We start from the raw sequence: 12,940 nt of genomic DNA on the forward strand, positions 1-12,940 counted from the left end.
GGTTTACATATAAGGAAAAACCTAGCTTGCTTAGCTACCTACCTACCTACCTACCCTACCTAGGTAAGCAAGTACCAGACTTGGAGCATGTTTTGTTTTTGATTTATTCTCTCAAGTCTCAAAACCCCTTCCGTACCAAACGGAATATCAGCAACAGCAAAGTCGCACGAATCGCACGCTCACCCATAATTCCTACCTTTCTGGCTCTCTGTCTGGCTCTCTGTCTGTCTCTCTCTATTTCTCCCTTTTTTTCTTCTTGCTGTCTCTTTGTCTATTTTCAAGGGAGGGGATGAACTCCCGCATACTACCCTACCACTGCAACCTATGCACCTTGGCTAGTGCGTTTCGTTGGATGACATTGTTGGTTCTCCTCGGTTCTTCCATCCGACTCAAGTCTCTTCAGGGAAGAAGAAGCGTTAGCACAAGCAAGCATTTAAGAGGAGAGGCCAAATCGAACACACATGCACCGCACCGCTTTGCTGCATCTGTACCAACTTTAGGAGAGGGGGTACAGACCAAGGCTACTGCAGCTGAGCTGGGCAAGCAGGTAGGTGTTCCAGTTTTTTTATGCACGCCGATGAGGATCATGAGCAGGAGTCCACGGTTGATTCAGGGCTATTCATTATTCATTGTTACCAGCTGTGATCAAGGTTCATGCCCAAGGTACCTTGCATAAGCAGGCCAAGTATGTAAGTAAGATATTGTTTGCACTGTGATGGATTGGGGCTAATGATTTGGAAAAAGGAAAGAAAACAAAAGAAACACACGGCCGTTACGAGATCGGACTCCTTGCAGAGAAAAAGAAAAAGAAAAAGAAAGCCGTGCCGTAACATGGGTGCAAACGCGGCTAGGTGCGGGCTAAACATTTCTTTTTCTTCTTCTCTCTCAAACCGTCAAGTTCTTTTCTTATTTTTCTTTTTCACCTCCATTTGTCAACCATGACGGCCAGGGTGTCGAATCCTTTCTGCCTTGCCAGACCCGCAGGGGTACCCTGCTTGTAATCCCTCTTGTCTGCATAGTCGTCCAGGCCGCCGTCGTAGATTTCCACCGTCACCACCGACTGCCTGGCCCCCTTTTGTAGCAGCACCCGCGCGCCCTCGATGTGACCCCGGAGTGCCGCGTAGTGCAGAGCCGTGGCCCCGTGCCGGTTGCCGTGATTGACGTCCAGGAGGGGTCGGCGTGGCCGCCCCAGTATTGCCGCCCATATGCTGCTGCTGCCGCTGGCCCCGGTGACAGCCCCGTCGTCGGGAGTCTTGAAGCTGAGCAGGAACCGCAGCACCTCGGGATGCGCCGTCGCCACGGCTAGGATCCCGTCTCCAATGGCGTTTTGGGCGCTCTGTAGGTCTGTCAGTGCGAAGGCTGGGCCGCGGCGGGCGAGGACTAGCTTGAGCGTCGAGAGGTTTCCGCCTTCTGCTGCGGCGAGGAGGAGGGATGCGTACAGCTTGGATGTTTGCGCTTCTGTAGTCGTTGTTGTGGAGGTTATTGGGTTTGGTTTCACGGGTTCTTCTGCTGCTGTGCTCGCTTTCGTAGTTTTCTTCGCGTCTCCTATATCCCATATTCTTGAATTGCGCTCCTGTTTCGGCCTGGAAGTGGGTTTCTGTTGACCCATTGAAGACTTGACCTCTTTGACCTTTGTCTCATTCCCCGACGAGGGTGTGGAATCGCCGCGACGACTACCATCAACACAAACTTCTGCATCAAACGCCACCACCCGCGGTTTCTCCCCGCCCCCGCCATGACCCTCCGCCATCCGGTCAAGAACGAGCTCCACGAGCCCGTCCAACCCCTTCTTGGCCGCATGGTGCAACGGCGTGGACCCCCACGCATCCACGACCCTCAACGGATCCGCGCCCCTGTCCACAATGAGCAGCTTGGCCATTTCGTGGTGCCCGCGGTCCACGGCGTGCCACAGCGCCGTCGGCCCCGGGGCACAGGAGGCGTCAACCTCGTCCGCCGGGCTTTCCGCGGGCGCGGGCACCGGTCCCAGGAGGAGGTACCGCGCGACCGCCTCGTGGCCGGCCCGCACGGCGAGCAGCAGCGGCGTGGCTCCGTCGGCGCGCAGCGCCCCCACCGCCGCGCCCGCCGCCACCAGCCGCTTCACCACGGCCATGTGGTTGTGCGCCGCCGCCGCGTGCAGGGCCGTTTGCCCGTCCGCGTCGGCCAGGCCCAGGTCCGCGGCCTGTGCGAGCAGCAGGTCGACCACGGTGGCGTTGCCCAGGCGTGCTGCGGCGAGGAGGGGGAAGGAGCCGGCCTGCGATGCAGGCTTTGGTCTGTTGGTTGGTGTGGAGGTGCCGCCTTTGCTGGCGGTGCTGCTGTTGCTCGGGTTGCGGACTGTGGCGCTGCCGTCGGTTTCGTTGCCGCTGCTGTTACTGCGCATGTTGACATCGGCGCCGTGTTTCAGCAGGATCCGTACGATTTCAGTGCATCCTGTTTCGATAGCGTATACAAGGGGTGTTTTCGGCGTCGGCCCCTTGGAATCACCCCCTGAACCCCCGCCACTCCCACCAACGCCCCCTCGCCCGTTGACATCGACGCCGTGCTCACACAACAGCCTCACTATCTGCGCGTTCCGCCGAAGAACAGCAAGGTGCAGGGGCGTCGCACCGCCAGGGAGCGCAGCCTCGACGTCGGCCCCGCGGCGCACCAGCTGCAGCACCACCTCGGCCCTGCCCTCGGCGTCCCTGGCATCCAGGTCGGCGCCGTGGGCAGCCAGGGCCAGGACGGTGCGGCAGCTGACGTCGGGGTGCACGAGGCCGGCGGCGTAGTGCAGGGCGGAGCGGCCGGAGCGGTCGGCCGCGTCGACGACGGCGCCCAGCTCGCAGCACAGCGCGACAAAGTCGTCGGAAAACTCGCAGCGCACGGCGCGCACCACGGCCGTCTCGCCCGCCGCGTTGCTGGCCTCGAGGTCCGCGCCCGCCAGCACCAGGAACATGGCCGCCTCGAGACACCCGACCGAGAAGGCCCGGTGGAGCGGCGTCACGCCCACCACGCCTGTTGTTGATGTCGCTGCTGCTGCTGCTGTTGGGCGTCGTGGTGTCGGGGTCGACGGCCGGCCCGAGGCGCTGGTCACGATCACGCCGCCCCGCGATAGGTTCGGGTCGACGCCGGAGCGCAGCATGGCGTACACGGTGCCCAAGTCTCGGCTTTCGATGGCGGCGTGCAGGTCGCGGGCTGCCATGAGGCTGGTAGTGGTGTTGGTAGTGGTGGAGGTGGTTATGCCATGGCAGCGTGTGTGGTTGAGGTCGTGGCGCAGAGCTTGGATCTCGGGCTTGTCGAGGATGCGTGGGCGGTTTACCACTGTCATGGAGGTTCGACGGCACGATGTGTTGGCCTTTGGTCGGGACGGCCTGTGTGGGGGTTTCGAGGTCGTGAGGAGCCTCGATCGTGAAGGTTGTTTCTGCGATGTGGTCTTGGGTTTCGACGCATGCCTCTGCCTTTGTAGTGGTTGTGGTGCTGCTTGTCGAACTGATTTGGTGGGACTCAACTGCTTGCTGCCATATTATCAACAGAACTTCAGTAAGTTGTGTTTAAGTGTATATCTCATATTCATAGACCCCTTCTCGCTTACGTTTGGATATAGTTCAACAACGACGCCATCGAGTCGTGATACCCATGCGACGGAGCCCACTGTTCCACACTAAAGAAGTTGGTGCCATCGGCGATAGCTGGCGGCTGCGTTGAAGTCTGGGACATGATGATAGTTGACAAGTTGATAGATGTCTTGCTGAAGTAATGTGCTGTTTGTCCTGGATCTGTTTGTTAAACGGTCTGTACGAGAACAGTGCTTGGCACAAAGTGACGATAATTGGCCTGGGCGGTGGTGTATAATGAGAATCAATCAACCGAAGCACCAAACAGCAACTATGCTTTGCGACGACGCGTGTGTTTGAGGTCGTTGGAATGTAGTCTTGTTGACTTGGTATAAATGGAATGCCCACACATTTGACATGGAATCCCCACGAGATCAAACTTGAAAGCCCTTGTGGAACGAGACACATGCAACCAGCCTACAATTCCTCACGGTGAAGGCCTGAAGCTTCACCGATCCTGATGGTGCTTGTTCACTTGCTTGTCAAGGTTGTGATGGGTGTCCGAGACTACCCAACTTTGTGGATTGAGCAAGTCGGATTTTACTTGCTAACCCATCCACAACCTTCATTACACCCGTCCACATGTTAAAGTCTTGAAAATGCCCATTTTGTTGTGTTGCCTTCTTTTCTCCTTCTTTCTCTTCCTGCCTTAATGACATGGCGCCATATACCACTTCATATACCTCGTTACCGACTTTTCCCTGCTGCCCCGACATGGCGTCGAATATACATAGTCCATTTCAAACAATCACCCAGGTTTCCTCCTGGGGTTGAATTCTTATAGACAACTTTCCAGCAACACGAGACTGGGAATACCAAAAGCACAACTACTTTCCCTGCAACGTTAGCTAACCTTGCATCGACTTGCCTGCCGACGATAGCCGGCCGACGTGCCCCTCCCCAAAAGCCAAAGTGCCTTATCCTCGTGAGTCTTCTTCACGAAAATGCTGTTGCCTCGGGGAACCTGCTCTTAGCAGCTTTCTTGGCAGTTTCGAGCTCGCTACTCCTCCAGCTCTTCAGAGTCTCCATGGCAGCCTCAGCATCCTCCAAAGTCAACGATTCGATGTCAAGGATTGATGTGATGTCTTTCTCGCTCTGCTTTTGGTCGGTCCCGAGAGATCTGCTGGCACGGATGGCAGCCAACTCGTGTGCCGGCTTGCCCTTGTTCTGGTCGCGGAACTCCTTGTTGAGCTTGTTCAGATCTGCTGATGGGGGCACCGTGGTGAACTCCGAGTCGATCACATCAGCAACCTTTGGTGGCAAAGATTCGCGGGCCGCATTGAGTGCGCTCCGCAAGCGGATCGACTGCTCATGTAACCTGGGGTGGTTGGGGTCAATAGCACGTGCAGCGTTCAAGCACCCAAGCGCGAGAATGTACTTGTCTGTTTATGTAACCGTCGTTGTTAGCAAGTCATTAAAGACAAATAGGGCTGAGGCAGCAAAAAAAAAAAAAAAAAAAGACAAAACTTACTTCTCCTGATGTACACCTCGAACCCGGCCAGTTGTGCTTCGATATGCTTGGGGCTGAACTGCAGCAGATGCACGAGGAATTTGACTGCCTCACCCAGGGGATCCTTGGTTCCAGCCAGCTTGAGACCAGACGGGTCCTCATCCACCTTCTTGGCCGCCTCCCCGTCCGCCGCCTTGACATTCTTCTGACCCTTGTTGGGGTTCTCCTTGGCAGCCTTTTCTTGTGCTTCACGCTCCGCCTTCTCCTGAGCCTTCTTTGCCTTTTTGGCTGCCTTCTTCTTCTCAGCAATCGCCTCCTCGCTCAGACCATCAGCGCCGTCCGATTTACCGTTGACACCGTTAGTGTCGGCTGCAGGCTCTTGGCTATCGTGCAGGTCGAGGTAGATTTTGATGGCGTCAAGGGCCATCCTTGAGTAAAAGGGGTGCTCCCGAAGCCTGTCTTCCCAACGGATCATGTCTACGTAGGCGCGCACCAAGCCTTTCCTCAAAGAAAACGTATGGAAGTCGTACTGGTCCTCCTGCCAGATGTCGAAAATGTTGAAAATAGCGTGGAACCTCTTTAGTGCCATTCCAATGTTCCCCCGCCTGGCGTAGGCCTCGCCGTCCTCCGTAAGGAACCAGACGGACTGCATATCCAGCAGGTCGGCAAGCGGGCCACCTGGGGTCTCTGCCCTGGTGAACAGCCCCATAATCTCCAATGCCTTCTCGTTCTCATTGTTGCGAAGCATATACTTCGCGGTTTTGGTGTTGACATATCGGTCCTTCTTGTCGAGCTCCCGCGCCTGGTCCATAGTCTCAGAGGCCTTTTGGGTGTTGCCATGGTGTTTCCATATCCTTGCCTTGGTCATGTGGAAATCAACGCTGTTTGGTGCGAGCTCAATGGCCTTCTCAACATACTCCATGGCCTTGGACAGGTCTCGGCTAAGGTGGTAGTTGTAATGCTGAGCCATAAAGTAAAGGGCTGCGGCCTTGCCCTTGGATGAATCGCCGTTGGCCTCCCCACTGCTCTCCTGGGATGAAATATACTCCAAGACAAGCTCTGGTAGGGTTGACTTTTTGAACGAGTCCGAGTAGAGGTGCTTCAAGTTGGCAAATGTGGACGGGACACCCTTGTTCAGCATAGAGGTGAGGTATTCCCGAGCAGCTGTCTTGAACTCGTCACCTGTTTCAGGATGCTATGTCAGTCGATATCTCGTGGTAGAAATAAGGCCTGAGAGCCTACTTTCGAGCAAGCAAGGATGTGAGTATAAACTCACCGGTCAAGATGTCCAATGGTAACCGACGCGCAGCATCGCACCTAGGAGCCTTTTTCGCATATTCGTCAAAGATGGCCTGTTTGGCAGCCACATCATCCGAGATGCCCATCGCCTCTGCCAAGCCATAATAGTAATCCACATGGTCCGGGTTCCTGTCCAGGAGAGCTCTCCAGGCCTTGGTGGCCTCCTCCTTCTTGCCGAGCTCGCTCAGGTACTTTGCCCGTGTCTCCATGACGGCCAGGCGGTCCAGCACGCTCTTGGAGATCTCATCCAAGTGGTCCAGGGCACGTTGTGTGTCGCCCGACTCGGCAATGATGGTGTTTTTGTACATGATGGCCTCGGAGTGCTCGAAGTCGGCCCGTGACGGTGGCACCTTGAGGCTCTGCTCGTAGGTGGTGAGGATGTTCTCGGCCTCGGCGAGGTTCCCGGCGAGGTGGTGGGCGATGGCTACGGCGGTCCAGTTTTGGCGCAGCTGGGGTCGGGCCGTGAGCATCTGCATGCGCGTCTGGACGTATCCTTGGTAGTCGCGCATCTGGATCTGTAGGATGGCCAGGTCGCGCTGGATCTGGGCCGACTCTGGCTCGAGGCGCAGGGCAAATTTGTAGGCCTTGATGGCTTCGTCAAAGTTCTTTTGCGTCTTGTATAGCATTCCGTAGACGTGCCAGACGACATGCGACTTCATGTCGACCGAGACGGCCTCCTTGCCGAGTGCGAAAGCCTCCTCGGTCTTGCCCTGAGCGTTCATGATCAGGGCCTTCATGGCCATGGTTTCGCCATGTTTGGGGTTCTTCTTCAGGATCTGCTCTGCTGCCTTGAGGCCACGACGGTACTGCTTGTCCTCGAAGTTTCGCACAACCGTCCGAAGCAGGTTGCTGTCCCTCGTACTGAGGGGTTGTGATGGCGACATGATGGGCGTGTGTGTATGTGTGTGTGGGTGCTTTTTATACGAATGTCGTACCTCCCTCCCCTTTTGATTTAATTCCAGACTTTTTTTTCAGACTGGTCGACGACACCTGGGTTCGGGTCGAAGGTGTGGGATGTTGTTGAGATGGATGGAGGTTAGGAGGAATAGATGACTTGCGCAAAAGTCAGGTCGGAGCTTTCCACATCGACGAAAGCAAAGTGGACGATGGAGGGAAAAAAAGTGGAGGGGCAAGCACGGGCAGCTTAAACCCGACCCCCAGTTCCTTTTTCAAGGTCTAATCCCAATCGTGTGTGTCTGGGAATTGAAAGGGAAAAAAAGAAGAAAAAAAAAAAGCTACAAACTTCCCTGCATAAGGTTTTGTATGGACGACGGCAATGTCCTCGATACAGTGGGAAACACTCCGACCTCGCTGGCAGGCGTTGTTGACTACTCCAAAGCTACCGTACGCTAGGTACCTCCAAAGGAGATCGTGTGTCTCGAATTGCTTTGAGACTAGGCCGATGCTTGGCTCTGGTGGCACTCGACAAATACACAGCAAACGCGGGATTCGCTGATGTGCGGGAGGTGGAGCCCATCGATGCATACAACCCCACATTCGACTGCTTTAAAGCTTCGGAGATTAGATAAAAGCTAAGGTACTGGTAAGTACAGTACGTACCTAGGTACCTTGTCGCACGCCTCCTTTTTCACCAGCTTGAATCCCTCTCTGGATTGATTGCCTGGGTGAAAACAGCTCCCGTTGAACCGCAATATGAGAAGAAAAAAAGTTGCTTTTCTATTGAGTCGAGGTGTACACTTGTGTACACGTACATATACATATACAACAGCCAGAAATAACCTCACGTATATATCCCTCTATGAATATGACAGTATCCCTCCCCCTCTCCAAAACTAAGGAGAGGGCAGACCCGCAGAAGGTCGCTCACGCATGCTCTTCTGCCAGCGATTGAAAGCGTCCTCCCAGGTCTCGAACTGTCCGTCAGGACACCTCTCTTTGACAATGTCCCAGGTCCGCGTCCTGACAATATTCTCCACCCCACGCTCCTGCCGCAGCAGAATGGCCAGCCTCTCGGTCCGCGGCTCCCTTGGGTAGAAGCGCGCAGAGTAAGGATCTAACCTCTCGTCAATGACCCTCTCCTTGTCCTTGGCCAGCTCCGCCTCCCTGAGCGCCGCGTCCGGGTCGCTGGGGTCCGGGCTGGTGGCCACCGCGGCGCAGTAGGATATCACGTCGCCTCGGGCCTTCCACGACGGGAAGAGCACCTTTTCCTTGAATGACTGGCACTTTTCCGCGTCGATCGTCCGGTGCGTCGGTCGGGCTATTCGTTGCGACACGGCCGCCGGATCGAATTGTTGTTTTTCCGGCTCTTGCAGGGCGTTGAGGTTCTGTGTGATGGAGTCGTCGATGGCGCTTCGGGATAACCGGAGGAACTCTACGTCATAGTGCAAGTGAGCGGTTTTAGCGCTGGTGTTCGTTTTTGGCCTTGTCATTGAACACAACAACAAATACAGCCACACATCAACGAGCTGGTACGAACCTCTTAATGCGAGTGTGGAGAAACAGAACTGGGGTGTAAGGGCGGGAGTGTCTGGATGGTTGGGCATGGCTTGAAGTGAGTCCGGCGCAGCGTCCTTGTCCTTGGTGTTCTTGGTGTTGGCTGCGCCGCCCGGAGGTGATCCGGCTGACCAGAGAAAATTCAGTGGCGCCACGGTGACGGTTGGATTAAAGATTACTTGGATAGCACAGAGAGCTACTTGAAGGTTCTCGAATACTGTAGTGTGTAGAATATGTACGTTTGTAACAGTATTGAAAGCAAGTTTACTTTCGACCAGCAGTTGTCTTGGAAGAGGCGTTTACAAAATGTGGCGCAGACGCTGGTGGATACGGTAAGTTGAGATAGTACGGTACTCTGACAGCGACCCGATAGCCGAGTGGACCTGTGCTAAGCTCAACTCCACTTTGACGTGATGTAACTTTGTACCTTTTGAACCACCTCATCCACCACGCACCATTTAACAAAAGGTGACAGGAGCATTTCCTCCAGAGCCCCAATAGGCAATCAATCCATTGTAATGTCATCGCAAAGAAACAACTCCAGACATGTACTACCATTATTGTGAGATTACTGTCTGGGGTGTCAAAATATGAGGTCTAAAGCAGTAGCCACGTGCTCGCCGCGTGCAGAACGCGGTTCGGTTGGACAAGGACCGATGCACCACACTCTGGTCCTGTTTGTCTTTGTCTTATATCGAACCGATCACATGCTGGTTTACATGCACAAGATGCTCTTTACCATGAAACCGAGACTGCTTTGGTCTTGGGTCAGTATACTTGATTCAGATTTCAATAAGCACAAGTCTTTTATTCCTTTTGCTTCTATGTCGGGAGGCCGGACACTCTAACTATTATCGTTCCTGTATCTGAGGGCTTGCTCTGCTTTTCTCAAAGTGTTTGGAAAAATACACCAGGTCTATTGTTGATTGATTGAACGAAGTCATTCTGAAGAACGGAACGAGAATCACAGTTTGTTTGTTTGCTCGTCGAGAGTTGAGTCTTGATCAGATTTGACTTTGATCAAATCCCACTAAGCTGACCTTAACACCTTATGGTCCTCTTTGCGCTTGGGCTCTGGCGGGACTGACGAAAGTCTGGGCCTCTCCATACTAGATGGGTTGTCGTGGGTGCCGGTATCGGGGAAGCTGTCTGGACTTTCTCCAGGAGATCCGTCGGCGGCATTCCCAGGACCACGTCCATCCGGACTTTGTCCTTCATCGGATCCTTCACCAATGGTAGAGGTAGAAACGGAAGATGTTTGCTCAACTTCCAAAACCTCGGAAAAGCCTTCTCTCATCTCAGCTGGCATCTCTTCGTCAGCTGGGCCATCAAAAGACCGCAAGACACTATCAACGGTGTCTTGCGTAAGACTATCCTCTCCAAGGTCATAACTGTCACCTGGAAAACTTTCACCGGATCGCATTCCCATGCCGTCATCCCAGTACATCATACCCTCCACCTTGATGTGCTCCCAATGCTCCTCGACCGGTTCCACGTCACCCCAATCCTGGTATCTTATCTTTCCCAACTCGTCTCCGCTCTGGACCTCTCCATTCTTATCAAAGAAGCCTAGCACCCAAAATTCCTGCATCAAAGCATCGTATTCAGCTTCTCTGCGTTCAGTCTCGGCCGCTAGCTGATGCAGGACCTCCTCACGCTCCGCCCAGTCCGGGCCGAAGATGACTTTTTCGGAGAGAACATCTTCGGCGCCCCGGTGAGCACTACCAGGCTGAGCGTTGTCTCGATCTTTGGATCCATACTCCTCCGAGGCCTTGGCTCTCCATGCGGCCTTGTGATGCTGGAATTCTTCGACTAGGTGGGAGTGGATACGGATGGCCATGGTTACAAATTCGTCATAGTCTTTATCGACTGTGGCCTTGGAATTGACAGAGGGAGGTGTGGTGTCACTATGAGGGCGGAGGGCGATGTCTATGCTCATCGAGTGTCCCTCGTAGTGAATGTGAGTTTCTGTGCTGGTCACTCGGCCAGGATCCTTCTTGGGCTTGGGCTTTGCGCCCCAGAATGGGGATGGGATATTGGGCATTTTGATTATTTTGGGAAAGGATTGTGAAATGTGATAGAAAGACTGAAGTGAGGTTGATATGCTGCGGGAAAAATACTAGTACTGTGAGCATTCGCTTGTGGCACTTGACGCAAGATTAAACTGAAGATAATCCACCTGCCTACGGGATGCATGCAGGTTAACTCATTTAATAGAAGCAGAGTCGAGCTGGTCAATCATATTTCCTTTGTCTCGGTTCTGCTTTTGTCGTCATTGTTGCCTTTACACATGCTGCTTTCCATTGAGCATCGGGTAAGTCCTTTGTTGTGTCCAGTAAGGTTCGCAAATGTCTCAGCCACAACTTGTAAGTTCTTGTGCCTGCCTTGCCGGTGTCTACCGAATGGTGGTACAGACGACTATCATCTAATAATCACACAATCCAACTAGTCTAGTTCTAGAGAAGGGAAAGACGAATTTCTTTGGTCTCATACCTCCCGACAAGTAAACAACAGGCAAATCCTAAGCTGGGGCGAAATCCTCCGCCACCTTTTTGGTCGTCAGCCTGCATAATCACACTTTTAGTCCTTTTTTTAAACTCTGAACCAACATCTTCTGTGCATATTCTTTTTCCACCTAGAAACCACTTAATAAATGTTTGTTTACTTTTCTTTCTTTGTTCTTACGTAGACCATTATACCCAAGACTGTAATTCTTATCCCCGCCCTAATCTTCATCCTCCGAGTGGACGCGTCATACGCACCTTGAAGCGACTGTATATACCCTCAAATTATACCATATTCCACCTCGAAGCACTCTTCTCCACCACTTGTTCCAAAACCAGCTGTGAATTTCACGCAGCCACTTTACTAGATCTGTTTGTTTTTTTTTTCTTCCCCCCCTCTCTCTTTCACAATGCCGGTCCAAAAATGGCCCAAACCCATCCCGCAAAGCATAGAGAGGCTCTCCATCGCCAGCATGCCAGTGATAGAGCCCAGCGACCCGGAACCACTAAACGAAAACGGATTCCTGCTCGGCCGCGTGATCCGCCTCGAGGTGGCGCTGCAGCGCATCGCAGTCTCGGATCCCAAAGAAGCCCTCGACCACCCGTCGGCCGCACGACGCTGGGTCGTCAGGTGCAGGAACCGCGAGGAGCTCCTGGGCGCCGTCGCCGGCGAGAGCGGCCCCTACCCGCAGACGGCCGTGAATCAGCTCAAGAACGAGGCGTCCGCGCCCGTGCTCCGAGAGCTCGGCCTCGAGGGCCTGCAGATCTTTTTCCGGGAGGACATGGTGACGCTCGAGGGCTTCGCGGGCTGGGGTGAACACCACGGCGTCCCGGGCCTGCCGCCGCGGCTCAGGAGTTTTATTCGACGATTTCGCCGCTTCCTGTGCCCGATAGAGGAGTTTCTGGCCATGACCGACGCCATCCTCAGCGCACCCGTCGAGAAGATCCCGCCGCCGCCGCCGCCACCAGCTCGGGCGCCGAAACAGAGGCCGACTTGTCTTGCCTCCATCAGACGCATCTTCCGAACGACGGACGAGGTCCTTAGAGACGAGCTGGAGCGCACACGCCGGATGGCGCCGCCGGCGATCCGCACCGTACCGTCGCCGCACGTCGACTTTTGCGAGCTGCTGTTTCCGCCAGGCTACCTCGTGCCTCCTCAGGGCACTGTGGAGGAGCAGCATGTGGACCGCGAGATCGTGGTGTGTTTGAACAGCGCCGAGGAGGCAACCGACTTCAGCCGGGACATGTTCCTGCTCGCCAGCCATGCGCCCGACGTCATGATCAAGGGCCGCGAGACGCCCAGTTACGAGCCAGAGATGGACGATCTCTGGGAGAGGTATCGGCGCTGCGAGGAGTTTTGCATCGCGCCGTCACACGTCCGCAGGAATAGAGAAGCTGGTACTTCGCGCCGGTTGATTTGCGTCTTTCGGAGGAAGCCAGCTCCTCGCCCAGTTGTCATCCTCGACTATGACGTGATTGGGTTGGCCTTTTGATAGCCTCAAGCCCTCCAAGGTTTTCGCCGACGAGGTCTGTCAAGTCCCACTTAGGTTCTCCAAACAACAAACGCTTCTGCAGCTTGATAGTTGAGGACATCAAAAGGTGGTAGTTTTTTTCTTTTACAATCTCGTCAACACGCATGATCG

The 12,940-nt window shown here is 54.5% G+C and overlaps 5 protein-coding genes across 5 annotated transcripts; 2 read left to right on the forward strand and 3 right to left on the reverse strand.

Moving 5' to 3' along the window:
* Positions 1–919: 919 nt before the first annotated feature.
* Positions 920–3,693, reverse strand: PgNI_09611 (uncharacterized protein; the record flags this gene model as incomplete). The annotated part of the gene is made up of 2 exons (XM_031129593.1): positions 920–3,491; positions 3,569–3,693. The coding sequence occupies 2 exons, from the start codon at positions 3,691–3,693 to the stop codon at positions 920–922; spliced, it is 2,697 nt and encodes an 898-aa protein (XP_030978110.1).
* On the forward strand, positions 1,736–3,753 carry PgNI_09612 (uncharacterized protein; the record flags this gene model as incomplete). Its single annotated transcript, XM_031129594.1, is given in 4 exon segments — positions 1,736–2,440; positions 2,552–2,839; positions 2,856–3,368; positions 3,581–3,753. The coding sequence occupies 4 exon segments, from the start codon at positions 1,736–1,738 to the stop codon at positions 3,605–3,607; spliced, it is 1,533 nt and encodes a 510-aa protein (XP_030978113.1). The 3' UTR covers positions 3,608–3,753.
* A 142-nt stretch (positions 3,754–3,895) lies between these two features.
* Positions 3,896–7,585, reverse strand: PgNI_09613 (uncharacterized protein). Its single transcript, XM_031129595.1, has 3 exons — positions 6,317–7,585; positions 5,062–6,222; positions 3,896–4,972 (listed from the first exon to the last, which is right to left on the reverse strand). The coding sequence occupies exons 1-3, from the start codon at positions 7,221–7,223 to the stop codon at positions 4,527–4,529; spliced, it is 2,514 nt and encodes an 837-aa protein (XP_030978112.1). The 5' UTR covers positions 7,224–7,585; the 3' UTR covers positions 3,896–4,526.
* A 406-nt stretch (positions 7,586–7,991) lies between these two features.
* Positions 7,992–10,837, reverse strand: PgNI_09614 (uncharacterized protein; the record flags this gene model as incomplete). Its single annotated transcript, XM_031129596.1, has 3 exons — positions 7,992–8,671; positions 8,777–8,920; positions 9,904–10,837. 3 exons carry the CDS (start codon positions 10,835–10,837, stop codon positions 8,133–8,135), a joined length of 1,617 nt encoding a protein of 538 aa, XP_030978109.1. The 3' UTR covers positions 7,992–8,132.
* Positions 10,838–11,707: 870 nt separating this feature from the next.
* On the forward strand, positions 11,708–12,790 carry PgNI_09615 (uncharacterized protein; the record flags this gene model as incomplete). The annotated part of the gene is made up of 1 exon (XM_031129597.1): positions 11,708–12,790. One exon carries the CDS (start codon positions 11,708–11,710, stop codon positions 12,788–12,790), a length of 1,083 nt encoding a protein of 360 aa, XP_030978108.1.
* Between the last annotated feature and the right edge of the window lie 150 nt (positions 12,791–12,940).

This window comes from Pyricularia grisea (assembly GCF_004355905.1).
Source record: "Pyricularia grisea strain NI907 chromosome Unknown Pyricularia_grisea_NI907_Scaffold_7, whole genome shotgun sequence".
NCBI classification, from domain to species: Eukaryota; Fungi; Ascomycota; class Sordariomycetes; order Magnaporthales; family Pyriculariaceae; genus Pyricularia; species Pyricularia grisea.